General features: G+C 44.2%; 1 protein-coding gene across 1 annotated transcript in view; it reads right to left on the bottom strand.

Moving 5' to 3' along the window:
- Nucleotides 1-27,929, bottom strand: part of LRP8 (LDL receptor related protein 8) — a 958,713-nt gene that overhangs the window by 127,748 nt on the left and 803,036 nt on the right. Inside the window, exon 13 of the mRNA XM_069232647.1 lies at nt 13,980-14,119. Coding sequence (XP_069088748.1) covers nt 13,980-14,119 — 140 coding nt within the window. The remainder of the gene's footprint in view (nt 1-13,979; nt 14,120-27,929) is intronic.

The following is a 27,929-nucleotide window of genomic DNA, read 5'->3' as shown; positions in this document are numbered from 1 at the left end:
GCTTAGTGCTGTGCTCACAGTACTCAATGGTATGGTCTGCGCCAACATCCTCTACCTTGTCCTTCAAGAGCATTGCAACTATGTCCACAGTAACCATAAAGTATGGGCTGCAACAGTTCTCAGCTCCCAGCTCCTTGACTGTAATGCATATAGGGCGTGGCTGCTAGAATGCAAAAGTGGCACAACATGTGTTTATTAGTCAGTTTTTGTTTTTTATTAGTAATTTTCAACCCTACTGGATGTATCCTGGTTCCCCATCAAGGTAGAGTGCATTTCTTTCCTCACCTTGACTTGTCTCCACATATTCTTTTTTTCTCAGCTAGGTTCTTGGAGCTCATTTGAGGCTTGTAAGCCAAAGATATCTGCCAGAGCAAAAAGGACGAGCCTCTGGCAGTTCATCAGATGGTCAGCTCTGAAACAAATTTCGATTAGTGTAACCAGATGTTATTGTCACTGTCTATAAATGACTTTGCCCTTTCTTAGGGTGACTTATTTAAAAATTAAGGAAGATTTTACACGAAACCATGAAGGAAAATCTGTTTTACGAAGGAATTTGACTGCTGAAATAGATGTTTGTAGGGGTTTTCTAAAAATTAAGTTTGAGAGATTCAGTTACCTAAAATTTGTATCTGAAAACTTGTAACTTTCACAAATCTTCAGAATGAATGCAAAGTTTTAAGAAAAACTTAACAAAGCCTTTGTACAGTTACACAGCTCATAAACTTAGGCCCTCATTACAACCTTGGCGGTCAGTGTTAAAGAGCTGTTAATACCGCCAACAGGCCCGCGGTAAAAACAAAATGGGATTTTGTTCCTGGCGGTTACCGCCACTTTAACACACCGACTGCCAGGGTGGTAACGGCTGCTGGGCTGGAGACTTCGGTCGTCACAGTCCCACCCGCCAAGCTTACTGCCACAAAACTATGGCGGTAGGCACTATCAGTGCCAGGGAATCCCTTCCCTGGCACTGATAGGGGTCTCCCCCGCCCCCTCCCTCTCCCCACAGTCCTCCCTCCCCCTCCCCCTCTCTCTCCTGCCCCCCGCACATATACACACGCGCACTCATATACACACATGCACACACGCATACCCACCACCACCCACGCATGCACACATACATACCCACACACCGCAACACACACCAAAATACCTTGTCACACACATGCATACACAACACTCACAATCACTCATTCACGCACGCATTGAACGAAACTCACAACCTCATGCATGCATTCCAAAACATACCCCCCCACATACACACAACACCCCCAACCCCTCTCTCCTGTTGGAGAACCCAACTTACCTGCTTGCAGGGGGTCCTCCGGCTGGAGACGGTCTGCGGCGCTGCTGTCAGTAGCAGCATCCACCAGCAAAACACCGCCAGGCCGTATCATTGGTCATGATATGGTCGGCGGTGTTTTGCTGGTGTGGCGGTGCTGCTGTCAGCAGTGCCGCCTTATCGCCGTCCTCCGCCATGACCGTCGGTTGTGTTCCGCCAGCATTATTGCGGAATACTGTCAGCGTAGACGGCTGGTAGCCAAGGCGGCGGTATGTTGGAGGCCGTCGCCGTGGCGATAGGCGGTAGTTACCGCCAATGTTGTAATGAGGGCCATAGTCTTTTATTAACGAAGTTTTATAAGTGGCAAACACTTATGAGCGTTGGAAGCACTGTGGTGGGCACAGCAGAATCTCAACAAAAATGTCCTTTTGGAACTTTGAATGCAAGTTTTTCTATTCTTGTGCACGTTCGTCACACGGGCGAATCTGCAGAAGCATAGTCGAAACAAACGAGTTTCCCTTGGAGAAAATGTATTGACTTATAACAAAAGAATCTCTGTTGTGGACCTGTACAGCAGTCTGTCTGGAAGCAAGGACTACAGATACAAATGAAAAGCGGTCAACAAATTTACCTGACCTTAGCTCAATAATACAAACATTATGTCACTACGACATTTTTTTTCTGTATTAGAGCATTTACATGTATCTTTTTTCAAGTTTTTTTTATTTTAAAAAAATGTTTTACCAAAAATATTTTACACTATTATCATTGCGAACAGTAATCGTTTATGGGTCGGGTGAAATCATTACCAACATCAGCAAGTCAATTCTTCTAAACTCAATTCTGTAGATTTGGAGTTTTTGTCTGAAAATGGGAAGTTCCCCAGGGAGGTATTATATTTTGTTGCCCTAATCATCAGTGCATAATAACAAACACAGCCTGATTAGTCAGCCCAACATCCCGGACCCATTTGCAAGCGGCGCAGCCGTAAATCAGCCGCCTCCCTAGGTTGCTGATTAAAGCCTGCGGAGTCCATGAAGGTGTGAAGACAACAACTGAGAGAAACACTTAGAGAACGTCAGCAGAATCGCACGCAGTGTGCCAACAGTGGGATTAAGCCAGAGCAGTGATTTAGCTGCGCAATCTGCCTGTCTGTGGGACGCTGGCGTCCATTACAGTAACGGGATTTATTTTGATGGCACGCACATTTTCCTGTTACCTCCTAACTCAGTTGTTCATCACACACACCTTTAGCTATATGCCTTGTTTCTCTTGCCAATACACTGCCACGAGGTAGGAATCAGTGGTTTTAATTCAAGGTGGTGGCCAAATTCTTCTTCTTTTGGTCATCTGGGGACTTCAAAAGTTCAAGCATGATGAAGTTGTCTGATGCAGTTGATCGTAGTATCATTGAAAGCCTTGACATATTGCCCAAGCCAATCGTTTCTATGTGTTTGATATGCATACCTGCTCTGGAACAGGATGTATAATCAAATAAATAGATCACTGAGATATTTTTATTTATTTAATGCGTTTTTATATAGCGTGGACTTTACCCGAAGGTGTCAGAGCGCTTCACAATAGGCAAAGTAAAGATACAAGAGGAGAAGAATTACAAGTGAGCCGGTTACAAAAACAAACGTTACATTACATGAGGCAATAGTGATAATTGTGCAAGTATCAAGAGCAAAAAAAAATACACAAGGTAGCAAACGATACGTTACGAAAGGAAAAAGTGACGTGTGCAGGTTACAAGAGCAAATAAAGTACGAGTAGAGGTAAAAAAAAAAAAAGAGAGGAAAAAAAAAAAAAAAATTGCAATAAATGGTAGACACTCAAAACACTAAAACAATAGTTACGTTACATGAGGCAGTGGTGGCCGTTGTGCATGTATCAGAAGCAAACAAGATATAAGAGGTAGCAAATGATACGTTGTAAAAGGAAAGGTGCCGTGTGCATGTTACAAAAGAGTAAAAAATACAGGTAGAGGTATAATACTGCATTAAGTGGCAGACACTCAAAACACAAAAACACCCTGGGAAGGCACTTCTATAGGCATGGAGAACAGAATTTCCTATAATGGAAGGACTTCCTTCAGAAAACAAAGGGCTTGAATTAAATTTGGAAGTGTCTTTGAAGGAGGAGAGCTTTGAGGTCAGTTTTGAAGGCCTGGGAAGAGGTGGTGGTCCGAAGCTGAGGCGGAAGTGAGTTCCAGATTCTCACCGCGTTGCCTGAAAAGGATTGGGCCATCGATCTTTCCTTCTTGAAAATGGGAGGTTCAAGCAATAACTTTTCTGCATTACGTGATGGTCTGGAGCCCCCAGAGAGTTTCGGTTTATTCACCAGGTAGCGAGGGGAGGAGGAGTGCAAGGCTTTGTGGGTGATACATGCAGTTTTGTAGATAGATCTTGCCTCTATGGGAAGCCAATGGAGGGTGGCTAAAATGGGTGTGATGTGGTCGCTTCTTTTGGCCCCATAAATGAAACGAGTTGCTGAATGGAGAATAGACTTCAGAGGGGAAAGGTGGGATTTGGGAAGGCCAGTAAGAAGAGAGTTGCAGTAGTCCAATCTGGAGAGAACCAGCGATTGGACCAGGGTTTTAAGGTCGTGCTCCGGGAAGAAGCGACGAATCCCCCAAAGAAGGCGCAGTTGGTGTCGAGCAGACTTTGCAATGGAGTCGATGTGGGAGAGTAGATTGAGTTTTTTGTCGAGTATGAAACCAAGGGATTTTGCGCTCTCGACAATGATGGGCTTATTGTTCATTAGATTGATCTGATCCATCCATGATTGCACTGGGGGATGAGAAAGTGAGGAGGAGAGGAGGAGGAATTCTGTTTTGGAGGGATTCAGGATCAGTTGATGAGTTGACATCCAGTTTTGAATGGAGTCGAGAGTAGAGCTAAGGAAGGAGAGATCGTGAGTGGAGGCCACCTTAAGGTAGATCTGAGTGTCATCCGCATATAGATGATAGTGGATCCCGGATTTACTCAGGAGATTTCCCAACGGTTCTAAATAGAGATTGAACAGTGTGGGTGCAAGTATGGAGCCTTGAGGAACACCTTGACTGACCGCTAAAGGAGCTGAAAGACTGTTCGCTATTTTGATCATTTGGGATCTATCAGAGAGGAAGGAGGCAAACCATTTGAGCACAGTGCCCTCCATGCCCATTCTCTGTTGAAGAGTGTTAAGGAGAGTGTTGTGATTGACAGTGTCAAAGGCTGCAGAAAGGTCAATAAGAATTAGAAGACAAGACTCCCCTGAATCGAGAATCCGCAGCGCGTCATCAATCACTAGCAGCAGGGCTGTTTCAGTGCTGCAGTTTTGAATGAAGCCGGACTGGAAATTGTCAAGAAGATCATTTTCCTTGATATGGCGAGAGAGTTGTTTCGCTACACATTTTTCTGTGATTTTCGCAAGAAAGGGTAGGTTAGTGATGGGACGGTAGTTGTTGAGGTCGTTCGCATCAGCGGTGGGTTTTTTAAGCAGAGGGGTGCCCTGCCCAGTTTTGAAGGAAACAGGAAGGGAGCCTTGACTGAGGGAGAGGTTGACCAGAGTGGTCCAATAGGAAAGAGAATTAGTATAGAAGTCAATGGCAATGGCACTAGGGATGGGGTCAAGAGAATGGTTAGAGGGCTTTGTATCGAGGATGCATTTAAGGAGAGTATCGTCAGAGATGGGGTCAAAGTTTTGCCAAATGGTTAAGGATTTGCGCTCCTCTGTAGGGGTAGGATGAATGACCTGATCTACAAGTGATTTTACCTTTTCGTCAATGTAAGGGCACTAAAATATTTGAGGGAGTGGGGATCACAAATCAGTGGCGTAACAAAGGTCTCCGCGGCCCCAGCAGAGAGAGAGCGAGAGAGTGTGAGTGTGTGTGTAGGGGGTGGGGGTTGAGCTCCAGGGGGTCCCCTCTGCTCAGTACCCTGGCCTGAGAGCTCCTGAGTGAGTTCGGAGGGGGAGGCCTCCTTGTACTTTGCAGGGGGACCCTCTCAAGTTTCGTTAAGCCCTGGCTGATTCTTTTTGTCAACTTGGAAGAGGTGGGTGATACTGGGGGTCGTCTGACTACCTGGGACATAAATTCCAAATCTGTGTATAGGGTGCCCTCTTTTGTGCAAGAGCAGGGAATAGTGGGATTATCTGAGTCAGGCAAATAAGAGGACACAAGTGATGCATGAATAAAAGACACTGGTGCTTCTTGTTCTCTCAAAACAGCAGCAGCACTGAAGGAGTGATAAGAGCTGGACCGTCAAGTTACTCCCCAGGGCATTTTCCTGGTAGGCAGGAGCACATGGAGGTTTTGAAAGCCGTGGCAGTTCCTAGTGCTTCTGCACTTTCCCCAGCTCCCAATTGCAGAGGGGAGAGGAAGAGAGGAAGAGAGAGAGAGAGAGAGAAAAATAGAGAGAATATGACCAGAGAGGGAGAATTGATGTTTGGAAAGAGAGAGTTAGCACGAGGAGACAAATGGAGAGGCTGGTTTGAGCATTTTCACCAGGGCTGCTTTTGGCTCTCCAGTCTGGCTCTGGGAGTGATCTGCTGTGTCAGGTGTGGTAATATAAAAGGCAACACCCAGCAAGAACTGCTATGGAGTATGAATCTAAACACCCAGCGGGGTCGCACCTTGGTCGACCATAAAAGTAGACATAACAACTGATAAAATAAGATACAATATTCAAATAGAGAAGCATAAGAGAACCGAACAGAAGCAACCTAAAGGACACCAGGAGCTGGTGCCCAGCTAGCTCAGGTGGCCTCAAGATAAAACAAGCATTTGCAATGCAGTGGGTCTCGCATTTGCTCAAGTTAGACCTATTAGTGTTGTAAACTCCTAACCAGACTTTTCTTGACACATAAATTGAAAATGAAAATGAATACACTTTCACATACGCGAGCCGATTCAAAGTGCCACGCAATGAGTGTGAAGGAGACACACAAAAGGAAAAAGAAGTTAGTTTGCAGTCAAACGTATCAGCAAAAGTGCAATTAGCCATGCAACAGTATTGATGTCCAAACCGCCCCAAGGAGGGACAAACGTAAAGCATTTACCAATGATAACAAAGGATTTTTGAAGGGCAAGCCCATGAACGAGCGATAGTGATGGGCTTGAGGTGGGCATGGCTAAAAACCCAAATAGATAACAACACGTCGGAAAAGCAGCACAATCACACTGCTATGCTCGACCTAAAAATGTGATACACAGCCACAGCGCATGCATCAGTGTACAAGGACAAATGGGCACCTCTATGAACTCAAGAGATGATGCCAGATTAGGGTACACTAGAGTCATGGAAACCGCAAAATTGACATAACAATGGTAAATACATCAATGATACAGAGGTAAAAGAAACAAGGGAAAGGAAAGTTATGAGGCAAGGAATGGAGGGCCTGATTTAGAGTTTGGCAGAAAGGATACTCTACCACAAATGTGGGGAGGTACCCGGTCTGCCAAGCTGATGCTCCATTCATTCTAGAGACAAGAGACCATCATGTTCTATCAGAAGCGCCCTCACTGGCTCTGCCCGTCTGCCTTACTTAGAGCAGGTGGTCTGATGTGTTTTCTTTTCTCTTCAAGGCCGCCAGGAACAGTCTGGCTGTCCCAAAGAGAAAAAAATGAACTGCCCCCACTCCCTGGGAGAAAACTCTGAGGGTGTCAGGCTCATCTGTTTTTTTTTTTTTTTTTTTTTTTTACAGAAAGACACTCCAGCTTTGCAAGTTTGTCCTTGTAAAATAAAGTTTGCTAAGGCAGCGTGAAACATGGTAGACACTAAGCAAACATTCAATGCCTTCAGTAGAGTACCCATGACAGAGGCTCCTCTGAAGGCATAGAGATCTCCACTAGGAAGGTGGAGATCTCTCAATATGGCAGGCAGTAGTCCAATAGGGGAGCAAAGGTTATTACCTTCACCCACCTGGCAGGTGGTGGGTCACCCGCTTTAAACCAGGCCCAGAGTTACCGGGAGCACAATGAGTGCAGGTACAAGGGCTGCAGACATTAGGGAAAGACAAAGAAACTCTCAGGTGGTAGCAAACAGGGTGGAAGTAAGGAAGGTTTCCTAAAATACCTGCAGAGTGGCTAAAAGGGCAATAAGGAAAGCAGGTGAGCAGGCAAATTAAGCTGGCCTTAAGGGATTGATGATGACTCTGACATCAAGTACACAACAGTCAGAACAAGCTAACGCCCAAGAACATAAGTAACCAGGACAAACAAGACCTAGTTAAAAAACCCAGAGCTTAAAGCAAAACAACACAACGTGCTCCTTGCTCAAACATGGTGCCATTTAAACCAGTAACCTCGCTCCAGCTCACAATCACAAGGACAGCATCACATTACTGAATGCAACTAAGGGATAAGGCTAATCACTGGACTGGATTGTGGAACATGACAGATGCTACATGCTCAAGACGAATTTCAAGGCTGAAACAAGGTCTACGGCTATGCTGGAGAGTGGGAAGTTGGAAGGATAATGACACAATGACAGCAACTTCAAATTACAGAAAACCTACAGAAGTATGTGTGTAAAATCTGACTGGAAAAGAAAGGGCTTGCTTCCATCATGTAGATGACTACATTGATGGGAAGGGACCTCTCTCCAGTATACCAATAGTTACTACTATTGAAATTGTCCCACTGCGTTGCATACATGTGCCCTGTGAAAACAGTGGAACCAAGACGAACAATAGAGACTGTTACTTTAACAAATTTGTCTATGAATGCCACTAAGCAACACCACATCCTTCAGGTATATGAAAATAGAGAATGTAACAACAAAAAGAAGCGTTAAGTTAGATAAATTGAGCAAGGTGGTACAAAGGTGAGGGAACACAAGAGCTTATGTTTGGAGAGAGTGTCTGTTGGAAGTGTGTGTTTAGGGAGTGCATGTGTGTGTTTGGAGACCAAGCATGCAGAGAACTTGGGTGCAGGGAAAGTATGTAAGCATGTGGGGTTAGACGTGTAGGCAAAAAAGGATGTCTGCAGGGATAACTCAGACAGGGATAGAGCATGTATGAAGTACAACCCATGGCGGCAGGTGTAAGAAATGGCACAGGAGCAGAAAGGTAGGTTCTGGTTAGGAATATGCTGATAGACGACCCTGTACCATTAGTACCACTGGATAGTTACACATCGCCCACTTATCATTTCACCGAACAGACCTTGGAACGTCTCTGTGATCCTTTTGAACACTTCCATTTGATTGTTTGCAAAACAGTCTCCCCTTGATAAAGACGCAATCCTACTATTGAAAACCAAAAAAAGATTTTACTTTGATCATTGATAACATCTAAGCCCAATCCTTTAGATGAGTGTTGTGCCCAGCTCATTCTGTCATTGTTGCCTCTGTTTTTGCATTCCATATCATCATCCTGCTATACATCAGGAACCAAAGTTGCATGATTACAAATGGTGCACAAATACAACCAAGCCAAGCATCAGTGTAACACTTTAGCATGTCAAGACAAAGGGCCTGATTACAACTTTGGAGGACGGTGTTAAACCGTCCCAAAAGTGGCGGATATACCACCTACCGTATTACGAGTCCATTATATCCTATGGAACTCGTAATACGGTAGGTGGTATATCCGTCACTTTTGGGACGGTTTAACACCGTCCTCCAAAGTTGTAATCAGGCCCAAAATGTCAAAATGGCTACTTATCTGCTGCGCATTTGTTCTTCAGTGATGCATGGAATTTTATTTACGGTCCTTGTGAACTTCCACATTTACATAATTTGCAACTGGAGAGGGATACTACAGTGCTTTACATCACACATTTATAAAGATACTCCCTAGCGTTACTTGCATTGAAAAGAATGGTGACTGACATTTTTGATCTCTTTATCAACCCTTTGAGTGAGTAGCATCTTTTCTCAGCTTTGCATAGCAAGAAATCTCCAACCAGTGGGAGCCTGGAAAATTCACCCAGGGCCACTAATAGATGTAGACCATTTGAGGAGTTTCAGAAGCCCATGTTCAACATCCCCCACAGTTCCAAACTCCGATCTGTAGACATGACTGGTGCTGGACTTTTGTCGGCCACTGTTACTTAGGAGATCTTTCATCACAATATTTGTTTCTTCACAAGGAGATCTATACCAGGTAACCACACAATTTCTGTATCATAGAAATTGTGGCCATGTCTTTATGCATTCCGATTGCACACTGGAAAACTGGAAATTTCAGCGCAGCCGTTATCATTACGCAGTAGAATCTCACAACTTTCTTTCCACTGATACGGACAGGTCTAGTCTGATATTTGTGAGTATCGGCATGGTCTGTTCTTCAGAAGTTCACTAGCATAGTGTTTCTCCAGAGATTGTCATGATGTGATTGGATGGAAACTTTCAAACTGTCATTCTCATAGTAGCTTAAACTATCATTATCTTACAAGCCATGTACTAAGCCAGAACGCAGAGTTGGACAAGCTAAAAGAATGTGAGTTGATTATCATGAATAATGCCTTCCTGAAGAGATGAAGTTGGGAATATTTTTTATTCTGAGTGGGTGCCTGCCTAGTCTCAAATTGGTACTCAGATAATTGCAGGATACATTTTCTGATTTGAGGTAGCAATGATGGAGCACACTCCTGAATGAGTAGAATCAGAAGTGTGTGATCAGTTACACACACGTCTGATTCTGAAAACTGGCTTGTAACTTTCTTTAGTAGGGGAGAGTTATTTGCTGGTGTAAGCCAATGGAAATTAACAGCCCTGTTCAACATTCTGCCGCAGCATCGCTCAGAGTCCACAGAGACTGACATCTACCATCAGGTAGGTATTAATCTGTGGATCCGTGAAACAAAGTAAGACTGCCAGTAATGCATCTTTTGTAACCTGGATAGCTTTCTGGTGAAGTGGCATGCAGCTCAATTCAGAGTGGTTACACTGTAGAGTTGCATAGTGTAGCTTTTCTGTACCCTTTCTGCATGGTCACCTAGATTTTACACCTTTCTGTGGATCTTATTTTTGCAGGTATTATGACTTTGTGCACAGTGACACTGATGTTCAGTGCCAGAGTGTGTGCAGTTTATGGACCTATTGAGTAGAAGTTATCTGTCAGTTGGAGGCTGCAGTGTGCTTAAACCACCCATGTACATGACAAAAACATATTCTAAAAAGACTGAAAAGCCTTCACTCATTTAATAAGCGTTTGTTGACAGTTTCATACCTACAATATTACATCATGTGATCACAATCAGTAAAGAGACAATGCCATTGATACAATGTGTAAGTGACGTCATTTTATTCTTCATGGTTATCTTCAATCAGTATCTGTAGCAGAACAGCCACCACATGTTTTCCTCCTAATGATGCACAGGCCTGGGGCTTTTTAAAGGCCAGGCTGGGTGATCCTTATTGTAGTGAAATAGTATGGGGTTTCGTAAATATAACTTGTCATCTAAAAATGGCAGTTTACTGGTATATCTGGGAGGTGACCATCTCTGTTGGGTGGAGTCAACATGGTACATCACCGAATTGCAATCTGAGGACGAGCAGGAGTGTACGTTAAAGGCGTGGTTATCAGTGACAGTCCATCATAAACAAAAAGACATATGTTGGGACAAACTAGAACTGTGCTTTAAGAAGGGGAGCTTGAGACTCCAAAAATTGTCAGCTGTCAGGCTGCCAGTTGGGCTGTGCAAGGAGGAGAAGCTCTGCAAGACTTAAGCCTGTGACCAGGACTGGGGGCCAATGCCTCCTAGGCCCATATTTATACTTTTTTAGCGCCGCATTTGCGTTGTTTTTTGACGCGAAATCGGCGCAAACTTACAAAATACAATGGTATTTTGTTAGTTTGCGCCGATTTTGCATCAAAAAACGACGCAAACGTGGCGCTAAAAAAGTATAAATATGGGCCTTAGTCTCTAAGCTGCATGAGGGGACATCACCCAGGGAATCCAGGACCACCTGCCCTGTAGTCTGAAGCACCAGCGCCTGCCTGCTTGCCATGACCAGTGTGCCCTCCGAGGAAGAGGAGAGTGTTTGGAGGGAGTGAAGTCCTATGGAGTAGATTCCCTTAGCGAGGTGTGAGGGGTGGATGCTGCACCGGTCGGGTCATTGCCCATGTGGAGGGAAAGTCAGCGACCCTCAAATGCCAGTGTGGAGTGAGTTGTGATCATCGCTGTGCCGAACGGGACATCGCCTATGTGCAGGAAGGGCTGTCATGCAAAGATTGCTGTACTGAGTGGGCAGTAGTGCCCGTGCTGTGGAAATTCGGCAGCACCCTATCCCATAAGGGGCTGCTGTGAAGAGATTACTGTACTGAGAGGGCTGTAGCCCATGTGCAGTGGAAAGCCAGCAACCCCATATGCCATGAGGGACTGCTGTGATAAAACTGCCATGTTGAATGGGCTGTAGCCCGGGTGTAGTTGTGAGCCAGAGGCCCCATATGCCAGGAAGGACCACCATGAGGAAATCTGCAATGCTGATCGGGTCGGAGCCTGTGTGCAGTGGAGAGACATTGACCCGGGCCAACCATGACCAATCAAGAAGTGTGACCTGGTTGGGATTGTCACTGAAGGAGAGAGGCTGTTATGTGGACCACTATGGGGCTGCATCATGACTGAGGACCAACTTCAGGACCTTCTGAATACTTCCCCTCACTTCTTGCCATGGAAAGGACCTAAAAGAACCTATCCAGTTTGGAGGAGCCATGAAGAACCTCTGGATTCTATGGTTGCCTGACCAGGTGTGAGAAACTAGGGGACTGCCAAGGGCAAGCCCGCCTGGGCTGCTTGCTGATAACTTACCAGAGGCAGCTGCTGCAGCTCCTGCACCCATGGAGGGGGCGCACTGAGGGACTTCAGGTACAGGGAAGAATGAACTTGCTTGTCAGATAACACTGCAGAGCTGGTACAATTTTGACTTTGGTACAGTGTCAGAGTGGAACTCCTGAGACCCAGACTACTAATGGGGCTCCACCTGACTGTAGCCTATAGTGAATGGGGAATAAATACGATTGTTAGAGCGAGGAGTGAGTGGGACTCAGGGAACCACCTAAAGTGCCACTAGAGCACTGACCTCAGGGGACTGTGGAAGTTGTTTGTGAATGCTGTATGTCCCTTTGTAGTGCTTTAAAATAAATACTGTTTTCAGAAAAGTAAGTGTTTGACTAGACAATCATTTGTCTGCTGCTGTGTGCATTTTGAGTTGTGAGCCTATGTCTACTCACTGTATCTACCTCACCTGCCCTGAGAAGCTTGGAAGTGCTTGGCCTGCACAGCTACTGACAGTCAAGTGCTGAAGGGGTACTTGGCTCAGCTGCTCAGGATCCATAGTAGGTCGCACCCTGGGACATTAGGAGTGAAAGGCCTCAAATCCACGGTTGGGCCCAGTGACCTTTGCTTGCCCCATGGTCCTCTGAATGGAACTGCGACTACCTCACTTACACATTATATGAACAGCATTGTTTATTTATTGATTGTGATCACATGCTGCAACACTGTTGAGATAAAAAATATGCGGACAAGTTAGTGACAAATGGGTGAAGGTATGCCAATGTTTTTAGACTACGCATTAAAAACATTGGCAGACTAGGCATTAAAGTAGACTCTCTAGGTTATAATGACAAAATATATGTTCGCCATGTCAGGAGCACTATTGTGCTCGGGCTGGGCTGCAATTTAAACGAACAGTACCTGAAATGAAAAAAATCCTTTGCCATGCAGGAAAAGCCTATATTTTATATATATTCACTACATAACCCAAAATTGTCCCTTGAAAGCCCACAAGGCATGGTGCAATGTAAGAAAATAGGCATAGTACATATGGGTGTTAGTGTGATCTTGCAGTGAAAAATAAACACTCACAAGCTGTCTCACTGCGTCAACATTGCTAGATGTTTCCCTGAGTTGCCCTAAATAGGCAAATCTTAATTTCCCATCTCTAACTGGGAAAATGCTAGACAACTGCTCCAAGGTTATCTCCTACTAAATTTTCAAAATATGATTTAATGGTGATTCTTGGTAACTTGGTTGAAAAAGTAACTTTCTCAAAATGTACTTTAAGCTGCCTGAGCCAGAACTTGCTTGGAACCAGTTTTGTCGCTCATCACACCCCCATAGCTAGAATATGCATTATTTTCTGGGAGAATTAGTGATCCTGAACAGCTGGTAGAACAAAGGTTATCTTTAGTACTAACTCTCTTACTGACAGGCACCATGAAGGGCTTCCCCTATTTTCTCTTATGACCCGCCTCGACAGCCTTGCTCCAGTCACAGTAGGTGAGAGAACCAGTTTCAACCCTGTTAGATGGGGGGAAGCTTATCTAAATAGGAAAGCGACTAAGGAGCTGAAGACAGGCTGCCTGGTAGCTGAAGGGGTCTGCCATATTGAAACAGGGGCACCTGGATAACTTAAGAAAATTATGAAGGGGGGGGACTGCAAGAACATATTTAGGATTGGGTGGGAACATTTCTCCAATATGCAATTACATGTAATACACTTGTCTGGATGTCCGACATGGGTACTTCAGACACTGCACTTGTTTGCCACCATACCCGTACTAACATCCATTCTGCTGGCAGTCTGTCAACACTATCCATTGTAAAATCCTGACTTTCCCGCTTTCACTCAGCATGTAGCACACTTGCCACGTAAAATGAATACCGGGTAACAAATGCTAGGTTGTGACAAGCCACTTCTAGGTTTCCTTCTTATTCGGCATCACAACACATTATACTCTACCCAATATGTATGCAATGTTTTACCTCAAACACTGCCAGGCCAAAAGGGTGGCTCAGGTCATCAACTGAAGAGATGAGAAGTTTTCTATTGCTGCCATTGCAGTCGATGCTGGACAGTGTGTGCAGTTTGGAGTCCACCCAGTACAAACGCTGGTTAAGCAAATCTGAAAAAGTACAATAGATTAATTAATTATTCTTTACAGCAAACAACTTTCACAGCAGGGTAAATCGGCCCTTCAGTGTATCCAAAGCTGGATTGAGTGGTGCTAAATTAACACGTTTCACAGCAAATTGAATGTGGTATGGTGTCGTCAGTAGTAAGCTAATGAGTAAACATGCTAATGACGAGCCTTCATACAATGTCTCAACAGCAGTCAGAAGTCATGACAAAGGGGGATATAATATTATATTCCAACCATCAAACATTAAATCAAATAGAAAATATGGACTAGACCTCTTGACTTCAATCGACTCTGCCATGGGAGCATTGAGAACAAATGAGGTGGACAGATTCAAAGGTAAAATAAAGTGACCCACCAAATCTCCCAGAATATGCTAGAGTTTATAATGTATTAACATTGTTATTTAACCTAGTATGCATAAGCCTGACTTTAATAACAGAAATGTAAGCTATATTGATAATATCTATTTCTACTCAATTAAGACCATGCTGTGAGAAGCAAAATAATTCCTTTCATCAAGTTAAAACTTTGTATATATTTGGTGGCACACTATATGTATTTATTTTTCTACTAGATCTTTGTATGCATTCTTCCATTTTTGCTTTCCTTCAATATCGTATACATTCAGCTAGGTGACTTTGTGAAGCACTGTTATTTACTTAAGATACATTCTGTGAAGCACTCTAATATGCTGAAGTCATTTTTATGCTACATAACAATCACATAAATACAACCCCTGATGAAGCAGAAAATGAAGGTTTTACATTTATTAGCGCATAAACGTAGTGTGAAATAATCATGTGTGACTTTAACCGAACTAATAAAGATTGTACGGGGACAAAATGTGCCCTCAGAGTAGTTTGCCAACATTTATAAGCGTGCTTTATATAACGTGGTGTATTAGAATTGCACTAATCCGACATAATCGTAAACGTGTGCTATGATTTTCTTGTTTGAAATGCTTTAGCTTAGCATAACTTTAGTGCAGGCTTTGGCCTAGTTGCCTGGTCTCACGGTTTAGATGCTCGTATTTTTCCAATGTGCTATTAAACGTGTACTTCTGCTTGAAGCTGTACTTTTCCACTGAGATCGTTCACATGCTTATCTTAAGGTTTCGTGCCAGCCTGGCATATTTTCTCTTTACTCCAAGGTCGATCTGCAGGTGCGGACAATGGAAGCTCTGAAAGTGAGTATAAAATGTTGCAACTTGCGTACCCGTCTCCAAGGATAATGTATGCTTAAGTAAAAGCTTGAGAACTGTTGTTTTTGATTGGACAATTTGAAGCTAACCTATGAACCCTCCAATGGAAGACCCTACTGGATTTGAACTGTTGTCTATTTAAACCAGGTGCACGAGAAGAAAGCAGCCATTTATTGGACTTCGCCCATGCCCGCCATTTTGCAGGACATTGCAGCTATTATGGCCCACTTTGCTGCGACGCCATTTTGAGAGACTTTGATGCTTTCTCTAATCGAGAGAAAGAGACTTTAATGATTCTTACCCTAGAGACTTTAACTTGAATTTGATCCCTTGCATGAAGTAGTAGTTTTACCTTGCCGCCGTGAGGCAATTGCCCCGTCCACCCCTGCCCCTTTGCCCCGTCCCATGCTGATCGAGAAACGGTACCTGTGAGACGAAGACTTCCTTGAATGCTGATCGTAATTGGTAAATATGAAAGGAAATTGTACAATTGCATTGTGTTTCCTTTAGGTAACCAACTGCTGATTTTGATAAGAGCCCTAGTTAGGAGTTTTCTAAATTAATGTTGCTAAATTGTTTTTGCATGAAGTCCCACATGCCGATGCTAATTTGAGGTTAGACGAGGATTCCTTATGTCGCACGATGCAATTTGAGATCTTGTTATGCTGACTAAATGTATGCAATTAGTTCGTTACAGATTATAGTTTTAGTGATTTGCATTGCTATTATCGAATGCCTTGTTATTCAAATGCTGCATGGATTGCACTTGTTTCGCCGCTATGGACAGCTATTAATGTTGATATATGTTTATCATTTGGTGTTGAGACACATCTATATTGTGCTAGCTTTGTTAATATAGGGAAATAAAATTCACTAACTTTGAATAAACTGGTGTGGTTATTCCTGGCTGAAAGGTCAGGGTTCGCCGAAAATGTATTCTGGATTAATTGTTAAGTGTTATGTTGATCAAGGTATTGCTTATGTTCGTTATTGATTATTGATTTGATTAAATTGACCGATATAGAGTACGGAGAGTCCCACTTAGTCAAAAGATTCATCGGCCTAAAGAGCGTCCGAATACAGGTAAATTATTAGTACGGACCGCTCTATCAGTAGATGGTAGCAGAGGACGGTTTCGTCTTTTGGGACCCTGTACTTTTAGAGTACATGGTGTTGAATTAACGAGCACGCATTTTGAGACCCCACTCGAGAAGTTGAATTAGATTTTTCTTGGGTAAAACAGATTGACAGAATGATGATGGGCTAGGTCCACCGCGACTTTCCCGGGATCTCGGAGCTTGCGAATGAAGAGAATGGAGGTGTGGAATCAGCGTTGGCGGTACTAGTGACGGTATGAGAGAAGTTAGGGTTTTGCGCTTGCACAGCTTATTGCCGCAGATTGTGTGAAAAGGTTGCGAGGAATTTTTTCTTTTTAGAGGATAGCGGAGGTGCGACTCCGAGTGTAGAAGTAGAGAAGTCGTCGAACTTCATAGAAATAGCGGAGGTGCGACTCCGAGTGTGAGAGTAGGGAAGTCGTCGAACTTCATGTGCATGTGGCGCTTCGTGCATAAAAAAAGGTCCACGTGGTTGTTGTTGTTGAGACGGGCCCTGCGAGGTCAAGAGACTCCGGAGTATGTTGTTTTATGTTGTGGTCTGGGCGGTTTAGTAGGTTGATCGGGCGTGGTCAACGAGTTGGTACGTGTGTTAGGGAGTGAAAGAAACTTCGACTTCGGGCTTTGACAAAATTCTAAGTGCACTAGAATAGATCATTGACAAGTTGAGAGTAGGTCTGCGGGTCAGATTTGCTTGCGAACGTGGGGACCGAGAAAGATGGAATAACTGCCGAGGCTAGTGAAAAATCCCTAAGGTCCTGAAGCGATTGTGTTACCCTTCCTGTAGTAAACCGACAGATCTGTTTTATTTTTTGGTAGCTCGCGATACATGCCAGAAGTTGTTACGAGAGGAGCTGAGTGAAGGAGGACTAGCCACGAGGCTTTGTCAGCCGCAGTGTGTGTGAGTGTGACGTCACTGGGAGCCGCGCTGGGATAGGTTGGTTGCAGAGAAGGGTCGCGCACGGATTGGACGCAGTCCGTGAGGCTCGATTGGAAGGGGAAAGGCAAGCGAAGAGTATTCCGGGAATTAAAGTCACCTATTGATTACAAACTTTGTGAAATAAAAGACGAGAAAATGAAATTTTTTAAAGCATTAAGGAGTGCGATGAAGGGGGAGTCTTACATTAAAGCGAGCGTAGGAGAGGAAACGCCGCCCGAAGGTACCCCAGCTTACATTGTAATGGAGGAAAAGGGGGTAGCTCCGTGCCTTTGGCTAAAGCAATGGCATAAATTGACAGAGAAACATGGGAGCGTAGCGTTCCCGATACATGGGACATTCTATATAAGGATTCTAGAGAATTTGAGATTCACGATGTACGACATGAAGGTGCCTCCAAGGCCAGCCCAGTTTGAGGCTCTAGCAATTTGGGAACTAATGGCTAGACAGCAGCAGCAAAATAAGTTCGAGACCAGGATAAGAAAGGTAGAAAAGACACTAGCGGACGCTAGGTGGGATAATGCACAGAAGGTGTGGAGGTCAGATGTATTGCAGGGGATAAAATTGTTTCCCGCAATTACTAAGGAAGAAGGGGAGGCAGGTAAGAAAGCTACCTGTAAGACAGACAGGAAGTGTTCCAAGGATAGAGAGGAAGAGGAAAAGTTGAGAAGAGAAGAGGAGTTAGAGGATGAGGAGTTAATAATGCAATTGCTGAACGACCGTCCACCACCTTATGCGGAGAGTGGACAAGGTCCAAGTACCAGTTCTGCCCCTCCGGCACCGGTACAGAACAGTGAAACTCAGAGTTCAGGAGCATCATCGGAATCTAAGAACCCGAGTCTACTGTTCACCCCGCAGATACCGCAGGTTAGGAGAATATATCCAGATGTGCCCATGTTGAAACCAGCAGAAAATTATCAGTCGCAGGTCCCAAGGTATTACAGCAGCGACAATAGTACGGGAATGATTTTAGACCCAGCCGCAATGGGAGGACAGAATGGTCACAACCCAACCATGGCACAAGCGGAATCAACCCAGTTTTTGATGCCTCAAAAGCAGATGCAGGGGGGGACAGCACATGCTCAAATGACGGGGAGCCAGATGGGCATGCCGGCAATGATGACCCATAGTGTGGGAATGAACGTGCCTCAGAACATGGGAAATGGACAGAACCCAGACGCGATATCACTGCCCATTGCTGTAGGTCCACCAGTACCTTTGTATAGTCAGCCTAACTTAGGTATGAGCAGTCAAGGATCGATGCTGCAGAATGGGACAGAAAGAAGGTGCATAGAAAACACTCCAGGGATGACTCCGATAGCGGCTCAGCCAACTGGATCTGGGTCCTTGATGGAGTTTAGTCCCATATGTGCTCAGTCAACACTGGTGAGGTCGAGCCCCCCACTGATAATACCTCTAACATCGAACACTGAAAAGTTGCCGCAACCATCAATGGCAGTCGATGTAAATGCTACACTTATGGGGTTGAATGCGCAACAGCTGACACAATGGTTCAACAGTCTAAATTCCACACAAAGCTCAGCCAGTGGGAAGGGAGAAGATTATATGAATAGGATGCGGTTGAACATGGAAGCACAAGAATTGGTGGAAGGGACTATGGGTGTGAATAGGTTAGAGTCCTACTCGGAAGAAGAACTGAGGTATCTATGTCCCAGGATTACGAAGGAAGTGAACAAGGTACATAAGAGCTTGCAGGAAATAGCCGACAAAAACGGGGTTGACATAGACAAGACAAAACACTTGAGCAGAAGCTACAGGTTGGATTTTGGGACCACAGATTTTGAACATATGAGGTCAGCAGGCATGAAGGCGCACCTTAGAGAACTGCTACAGAGTGCACAAGTGTGGAGGTGCTTAGACAAGTGGGAAAGCAGGTGGGTAAAGAGATAGGAAAAGAGGAGGGACAGTGCTACAGAGCACAATGAGAAAAGACCACAGAGTAATGAGGCAGTAACCATGTTACCAATGAGGGAAACAGCAGGGGGAAAATTAATACATGTACCATGGCACAGAAGCGATATTCAGTCTTTTACGGACGATTTTCCCAAACTGAGAGAGAAGCCGATTGAATGGTATCAACAGACTGATAGGTTTGTGAAACTTGCAAAATGTCTCTGGGAAGACCTGAACACTCTATTTGAGATTGTGGTTCCGGCAGATTTGTGGGAGGATTGCAAAAGAGCGGTAGGTTGGCCGACAAGTGAACCGGAGAGAGACAGGGATACGGGTGCACCATCACCTATGGTGATGAGCTTGTACTATAAGGTGATTGAGCATTTGAAGACGAAGGTTGCCGCGAAAAATGTGGATTGGCAGAAGATTGATCGAACTGCCCAAGAGGCTAAAGAATCGATTCATAGTTACTATGAGAGGTTGTTGAAGGCGTTCAAGAACTACAGTGGCACGGAAACAATAGAGGCGAAGGACATGCTTCATTTTGTGTTTAGATTTGTGGAAGGGCTGAGGCCAGAGATAAGTCAGATGATAAAGTCGCATTTGATTTGCTGGCAGTCGAAACCTATTGACGAAGTATTGAATTATGCGAAATACTGTAGCGACGAAATTGAGGTGAAACAGAAAAGGTTGAAAGAGAAGATGATGATGATGCAGCTTAAGGCAGCTCAGACAGGTCTGCAAGGTTTGCAAGGGTTGCAAGGGTTCCAACAGCAGGTACCGCAACCGCAGCCGCAGTTACAGGGAAACATGGCGTTTCAGCCACAGGCCAGAGGCAGAGGAGGTTTTGTGAATAATGGTCCGGATTTGAACACTGTTGTGAATGGTGTACAGGCAATGAAGAAGGTGATGCCGTGTCACGTGTGCGGAATCGTCGGTCATTGGAAACGCGAGTGCCCGATCGTGGTGCAGGAAGGTGCAGGTGCAGGTGTTGGTCAGCAAAACAATGATGTCAATGCATTTCAGACAATGAGGGGACCGAAAATGAGAGGTCCAAACCCAAATTTTCAGGCCGTAAATCAGTTGCAGGGATTACAACCTATGCAGCCGCAGCAGATGCAGATGCCTCGTATGCAGATGACGCAAATGCAGCCGATGCAGCAGCAGTTACCCATGGTACCTAATCAGCAAATGCAAATACCTTTGGCACCAATGAGTCAGCAGCAAGTGATGGTTCCTCCACAGGTCTCGGGTCAGGTAATGAGTACAAATGGCACCGTACAACAGTTCCCATTACACAGTGAGAGTGGAATAAACAATGTATGGGAGAGTGAAAGTTCAGAAGAAGAAGGAGATTGTGTGCTTGCAGCATCCTTGGAAGTTGATCAAAAGGGTCCGTACGTGGAGGGAAGAGTAATGGGTCATCGTGTCTCATTCTTGGTTGACACGGGAGCCACACATTCAACAGTTAAGAGCAGTGCAGTACCAAATTTGCCACTCTCAGGGAGTACAGTTCAAGTGGTGGGAGTAGCAAACAGGCACCTGACCAACCCGATTACAGATCCGGTACCAGTCAGCATTGGTAACTATCAAGGGTTACACAAATTTGTGGTATGTGACTCAAGCCCGATAGCACTGTTAGGGAGAGACCTATTGTGTAAATTGGGTTGTTCGATTATGTGTTCGAACGAGGGAATCAAAATTCAGACGAGCAGTGATGGGGAAGAAGAGGACAGTGTAGGGGGGGATGAGATGGAAACTGTCGATGAAGATTACCCTCTGATTTGTCTATTCCCAATGATAACTGAAGAAGATATCCCAGCTGAATTATGGGAAACAGTCGGAAGGGAAGTGTGGGATATGACAGGGAAAGAGGTGGGATTGATGAAAGGAGTGGAACCAGTGAAAGTGACTGTAAAGCCCAATGCAATCTTTCCCCAGACCCCACAATACCACATGGCACAAGACACCCTCATGAAAGTTGCCCAACTCATTGACGAATTTGTAAAGCAGGGAGTGCTGAAGGAGGTGTTGAGCAGTCCATGTAATTCACCAATAATGGGACTAATAAAGCCGAGTGGAAAGGTCCGACTCGTGCAGGACTTGAGGAAAATAAATGACATCATAGTCAAATGCTGCCCAGTAGTACCGAATCCAGCTGTGATAATGTTTCAAGTCCCTTGCGATGCCGAGTGGTTCTCAGTCATCGACTTGTCACAAGCATTCTTCTCGGTGCCTCTTCATGAGGACAGCCAATTTCTCTTTTGTTTCAAATTCTTAGACAGAGTGTACAGTTGGTGTCGAATTCCTCAAGGGTTTTCTGAGTCACCGTCAATATTCAATCAGATTCTAAAGAAAGACTTGGAAGCATTAGAATTGCCATTCGAGTCAACTCTAGTACAGTACATTGATGACTTATTGATTGCATCAAAGACAGAAAGTGGCTGCACAGCCGATACCATTGCTCTGTTGAACCATTTGGGAAGGAATGGACATAAGGTGTCTCCTTCCAAATTACAGTTCTGTCAGAAGAAAGTGAAATACTTGGGTCACCAGATAGAGAAAGGGTCACGGAGAATAATGAAGGAAAGAATAACGAGTGTACTTCAAATGAGTCCACCAAAGACAAGGAGGGAGGTGAGGAAGTTTTTGGGAATGGTGGGCTACTGTCGCCAGTGGATTCCCAACTTCTCGACTCTAGCAAAGCCTTTACTGAAGTTGACCCAGAAGGATGCCTTGGATCAGATTGAGCTGAAAGGAGATGAGATGGATGCTTTTGTTGAATTGAAAGAATGCATGTGCAGGGCTCCAGCTTTAGGTATGCCTGATTACACAAAGCCCTTCACATTGTTTTGTCATGAACGTGATGCATGTTCTTTGTCTGTCTTGACTCAAGCCCATGGTGGCATAAACAGACCAGTAGCGTATTTTTCAGCTACTTTGGATCCGGTCGCAGCAGCACTTCCAGGGTGTTTGCGCACCGTAGCAGCAGTTGGTATCAGCCTCACTCAGAGTGAAGGAATAGTGATGGGACACCCAGTAACAGTCATGGTCCCTCACTCAGTTGAGATACTTTTGACCCGCTCCCGAACGCAGCACATGACTGGAGCAAGACTCACAAGGTATGAAACGATAATTCTGGGCTCACCGAATGTGCAGCTGAAAAGGTGCACTACGTTGAATCCAGCAACCTTGCTTCCTGGAGAAAATGCTGAAATTGAGAACGCTGAAGACGTCGAGCATGACTGCCTTCAGGTGACTGAATTTTGCACAAAACCTCGACCTGACATTAAGGATACTAAGCTTGATGAAAATGACCAAATTGTTTTTGTTGATGGTTCATGTCTAAGAGATGGGATGGGAATTTTGAAAGCAGGATATGCTGTATGCACTGTAACAGGTGTCTTGGAAGCGGGATGGCTTCAAGGAGTCTATTCTGCACAAGTAGCAGAACTTGTAGCCCTCACAAGAGCATGTCAACTGTCTGCATTGATGAAAGTCACCATTTATACTGATAGTCAGTACGGGTTTGGGATTGTGCATGACTTTGGACAACTATGGTCACAGAGAGGTTTCCTGACTTCTTCAGGATCCCCAGTGAAACATTGGGGAAAGGATAAGGGAATTGTTACACGCCATTCAAATGCCAGCCGAAGTTGCAGTGGTAAAGTGTAGTGCTCATACGAAAGGACAAGACTATGTTTCTCTGGGAAATGCGTATGCGGATCAAGTCGCAAGATTTTGTGCCTTGAATTGTATATTACTCAGAGATGAATGGAATTCAATAAGTGAACCAGAACTCGAACCAGCTGAAGCATTTGCCTTGAAGGTTGTAGATACAATAGATGAACTAAAAGAATTACAGAATAATGTCAGGGAGGATGAAAGAGATTCCTGGATTAAATCACAATGTATAAAAAGACCAGATGAGTTATGGGTTTCAAATGAGGGAAAATTTGTTTTGCCAAATAGTCTCTTATCACAGCTTGCGCGGTTCTATCATGGGCAAGCTCACCTAGGGAGAGATGCCATGATAAGATTGTTCAAAACTGATTGGTTTAACCCCAGATTTCGTCAAGCTGCAGAAGCAGTTTGCCATCGATGTGTCACTTGCCAGCAGATGAACCCAGGAAAGGGAACAGTTGTGAGCGCGAGCCACATTGGCAGAGCCAGTGGACCATTTAGTCGAATGCAGATGGACTTCATTGAGATGCCTGTGCATGGAGGTCTGAAGTATGTGTTGGTGATTGTGTGCATTTTTAGTCACTGGATTGAGGCATACCCCACGCGTAGAAATGACAGCCTTACAGTTGCAAAGCTATTGTTGAGGGAGTTAATACCACGTTTCGGATTCCCGATCTCTTTAGAATCAGATAGGGGAAGTCACTTCAATAACGAGGTGATAAAGTTACTTTGCGAAGCGCTGAACATTGAGCAAAAACTGCATTGTAGCTATCGCCCTGAAGCATCAGGACTGGTGGAGCAGATGAATGGTACACTGAAATCAAGAATGGCGAAACTAGGTGCATCGACAAATTTGAAATGGCCTGACGCATTGCCCTTGGTGCTAATGTCAATGAGAAACACCCCTGATAGAAAGACTGGATTGTCTCCGCACGAAATTCTCATGGGCAGGGCTATGAGACTTCCTGCAGTTCCCGCAAACGCGCTTTTGAATATTACAGATGATATGGTGTTAGACTACTGCAAGGGTCTAGCTGACGTGGTTCGCTCTTTCTCTCACCAGGTGGAAGCGACCACCTTGCCACCGATCCAAGGTCCAGGACACACACTGAAAGCAGGTGACTGGGTCGTGGTAAAGAAGCACGTGAGAAAGTCGTGTCTGGAACCCCGTTGGAAAGGCCCTTTCCAAGTGATCCTGACGACAACTACCGCTGTGAAGTGTGCGGGGGTTCCCAACTGGATTCACGCCAGTCACACAAAGAAGGTGTTGTGTCCCACAGATGAGGAAGTTGAAGCGCTGAAACTGCCAGTGCCTGACAAAACAGTGCTGAGTGCTGAGACAGAGCAAAATCGAACCGAAAGCGAACAGGCAGGAACGGAAGAGAGAGAGATATTCTCTGAGGACGAAGAGACCAACTCGCTTGGGGGAGACCAAGGAGAAAGTTCAGACAGCGACGAAGCAGCTGAAGGTGACAAAGAGCCTGAAGCAGCTGAGGGTAGCAAAGAGCCTGAAGCAGCTGAAGGTGACAAGGAACCTGAAGCAGCTGAAAGTGATAAAGAGCCTGACGAAAGTAACGGTGACGAAGGGCTCGAAAAAGGTGAAAAAGCAGGAGAGCCTGATCAGAGGAGGGCTTTCCCAGAAGCAGACGATACAGAAAAAGAAAAAGAGAACGTGATTGATTCCCCAGAAGGAGGGGACAAGGCAGAACAGAACGAAACAGTTCAAGCTTCCACAGAAAAGATCGCAGGTCCATCAAATGGACACGGTGCAAAGAGGAGACTAAGTATATCACCAATAAAAGAAAGGACTAAAGAAAGTTTGAACGACGGAGAAAGGCCAAAAGTGAAAGAGAAAAGAAAGGAAGTGACTGTTGTGGGACAATCCTCAAGTGAAGGAAAAGACTTGGCCAAAGAGGAAAGTACCAGCGAGGCAGAATCGAAAAGAGAGGCAAAATTGAAAAGGAAAAGGATACCGAACAGAAGGTATTCCGGTCCTGAATGGGCATATGTAGTCAATGACGATTGGACTGACAAATTTGTATCTCTTAGCCTCGAGAACGAAGAAGAAGAGATACCAATAGAAAAGAAAAGTTTTATGGACTCGGTCGATTGAAAGGGTGATAAATGACATTGCTTGTTACAATCTAACGTGATACAAACAACCAGCTGAGACATTGCTAAACCGGATGAGACACTTGCTGAACTGATAAAAGACTGAGTTATTGCCGAATTGAGACAAATGCTGCTAACCGATAAGTGACTGGCCTCTTGAAGAAGGCGGTGTGAACATTGCACTCGCTCAGCTTTGTAACTGAATTGCTAAATAGTTTCTTTTACAGGTGCTTCCAGCTCTCTGATTCTATACAGATCATGACTGGGTACGCTACACAAAACAGTAGAAAGAAATATTGTAAATATGTGTGTATAGGCTTGGTAACTGCATGTGTACTAATAATAATGGCAATAGTGCTTACAATGCATGGAAAGGGTGAGAATGAGAAAATTGATGCTTCTACCTATGCTCCTGTTACTGTCACTGAACTAACTGCATTAAAAAGATTAGAATTAGATGAGAGGCTCTTGCATGATAAGAAAGAGCTTTCGTATAATGTTTTCTATCGCTTGCTAACCAAATATGTTGAGACTATGGATGCGAAGGATTGTTATGTGTGTACACAGATACCGACATCAGTAAAGGAAGGGGTGACTTATCACCACATGCCTCTTACATACGGGATTACATGTAGTATAGTAATGTCTAGGTTTTATGGTCAGACTAACATACAGTATTTTTACTCAAATTATGATGTTACCTTTGCATATGTTCCTATAATAGCGCAGCTAAGCCAGATTGCTAAAGATTGGGATGCTAAAATAATGAGGGAATTTTTCGAGCCAATGCAACCTTTTGAAACGGCTCACGCTCATAGGGAAAACCTTACCTGCTCGCTCTCTGCAATAGAAATAAGCTTTTTAGATCGCACAGATGATAGAAGAGCACAAATGAATGCGAAATTAGAAAAAGAGCTACATAAGAGGACTTCAGTAGATAATTATGATTTTGCCGCAATAAAGACACAAGGGAGAATAGCTTTAGATGCTTGGCATGTAGGGAAATTTTGTATATATCGGGGTGAATCCTATTATGACAATATTTTTGTAGGAGCGAGTGAGTGTAAACATACGTTTATTTTTAAGGCCAAATGGACATTCATGATGAACGGACTTGACCCTGTCATTCCAGGTGTATATTACATTTGTGGGTATAATGCCTATTATCGTCTTCCAAAGGGATGGTGGGGAAGATGTTATTTGGGTATAGTGTTCCCAAAGGTTTATCAGCTGGATGACCTATCGATGATTCAAAAGACATCTGGATCCCATCGTATCCAGAAAAGAGAGACCGCAGCTGCTGTGGTAGGAGATATATTTGGAGCCATGATTCCTTCGTTGGGAGTCGTGTTGAATTCCATCAAAATAAGAAAGTTGTCTACTATAGTGGATAACATGTTGACAAAGTTTTCAGGTGCTATAATCCTGATAGATGCTGAACTTGCAGCGGAAAGAGCTATGACTCTTCAAAACAGGCTTGCTTTAGACATTCTTTTAGCAAAGGATGGTGGCATTTGCAAAATGCTTGGTGCACGACACTGTTGTACGTATATTCCTGACAATAGTGTGAAAATTAAAACTATGCTTGCTAATCTAACAAAAGAGAGTGCAGATTTGAAGGAACTGAAAGAACCAGGAGTGTGGGAGAAGGTTGGAAAAGGACTTGCTTCAGTGGGACATTGGATTGGGGGAATTTGGAATGGAATATTGCTGAAAATAATACAAGGAATATCAATAGTACTAATTTGGATATTTGGAATTTGGGGAATAAAAAGGGGAATAATAATGATTATGGAAAGAATTAGAAGAAGGAAGGAAGAGAAAATAATGAAGAGAATGGCAGAAGAATACAAGGCGAAAACTAGGGGAACTAAAAGGAAAAGAGAACTGACAGAATTTTAATGGAATAAAATTTGTGGGCATGATTTGGTGTGATGACAAGTAGTCATCAGAGGAGGGATTGATGAAGCAGAAAATGAAGGTTTTACATTTATTAGCGCATAAACGTAGTGTGAAATAATCATGTGTGACTTTAACCGAACTAATAAAGATTGTACGGGGACAAAATGTGCCCTCAGAGTAGTTTGCCAACATTTATAAGCGTGCTTTATATAACGTGGTGTATTAGAATTGCACTAATCCGACATAATCGTAAACGTGTGCTATGATTTTCTTGTTTGAAATGCTTTAGCTTAGCATAACTTTAGTGCAGGCTTTGGCCTAGTTGCCTGGTCTCACGGTTTAGATTCTCTTTACTCCAAGGTCGATCTGCAGGTGCGGACAATGGAAGCTCTGAAAGTGAGTTAATTGGTATAAAATGTTGCAACTTGCGTACCCGTCTCCAAGGATAATGTATGCTTAAGTAAAAGCTTGAGAACTGTTGTTTTTGATTGGACAATTTGAAGCTAACCTATGAACCCTCCAATGGAAGACCCTACTGGATTTGAACTGTTGTCTATTTAAACCAGGTGCACGAGAAGAAAGCAGCCATTTATTGGACTTCGCCCATGCCCGCCATTTTGCAGGACATTGCAGCTATTATGGCCCACTTTGCTGCGACGCCATTTTGAGAGACTTTGATGCTTTCTCTAATCGAGAGAAAGAGACTTTAATGATTCTTACCCTAGAGACTTTAACTTGAATTTGATCCCTTGCATGAAGTAGTAGTTTTACCTTGCCGCCGTGAGGCAATTGCCCCGTCCACCCCTGCCCCTTTGCCCCGTCCCATGCTGATCGAGAAACGGTACCTGTGAGACGAAGACTTCCTTGAATGCTGATCGTAATTGGTAAATATGAAAGGAAATTGTACAATTGCATTGTGTTTCCTTTAGG

Source organism: Pleurodeles waltl, chromosome 4_2, assembly GCF_031143425.1.
Source record: "Pleurodeles waltl isolate 20211129_DDA chromosome 4_2, aPleWal1.hap1.20221129, whole genome shotgun sequence".
NCBI lineage: Eukaryota > Metazoa > Chordata > Amphibia > Caudata > Salamandridae > Pleurodeles > Pleurodeles waltl.
The sequence above is the reverse complement of the archived record's forward strand: the minus strand, read 5'-3'. Positions and strand labels throughout refer to the sequence as shown.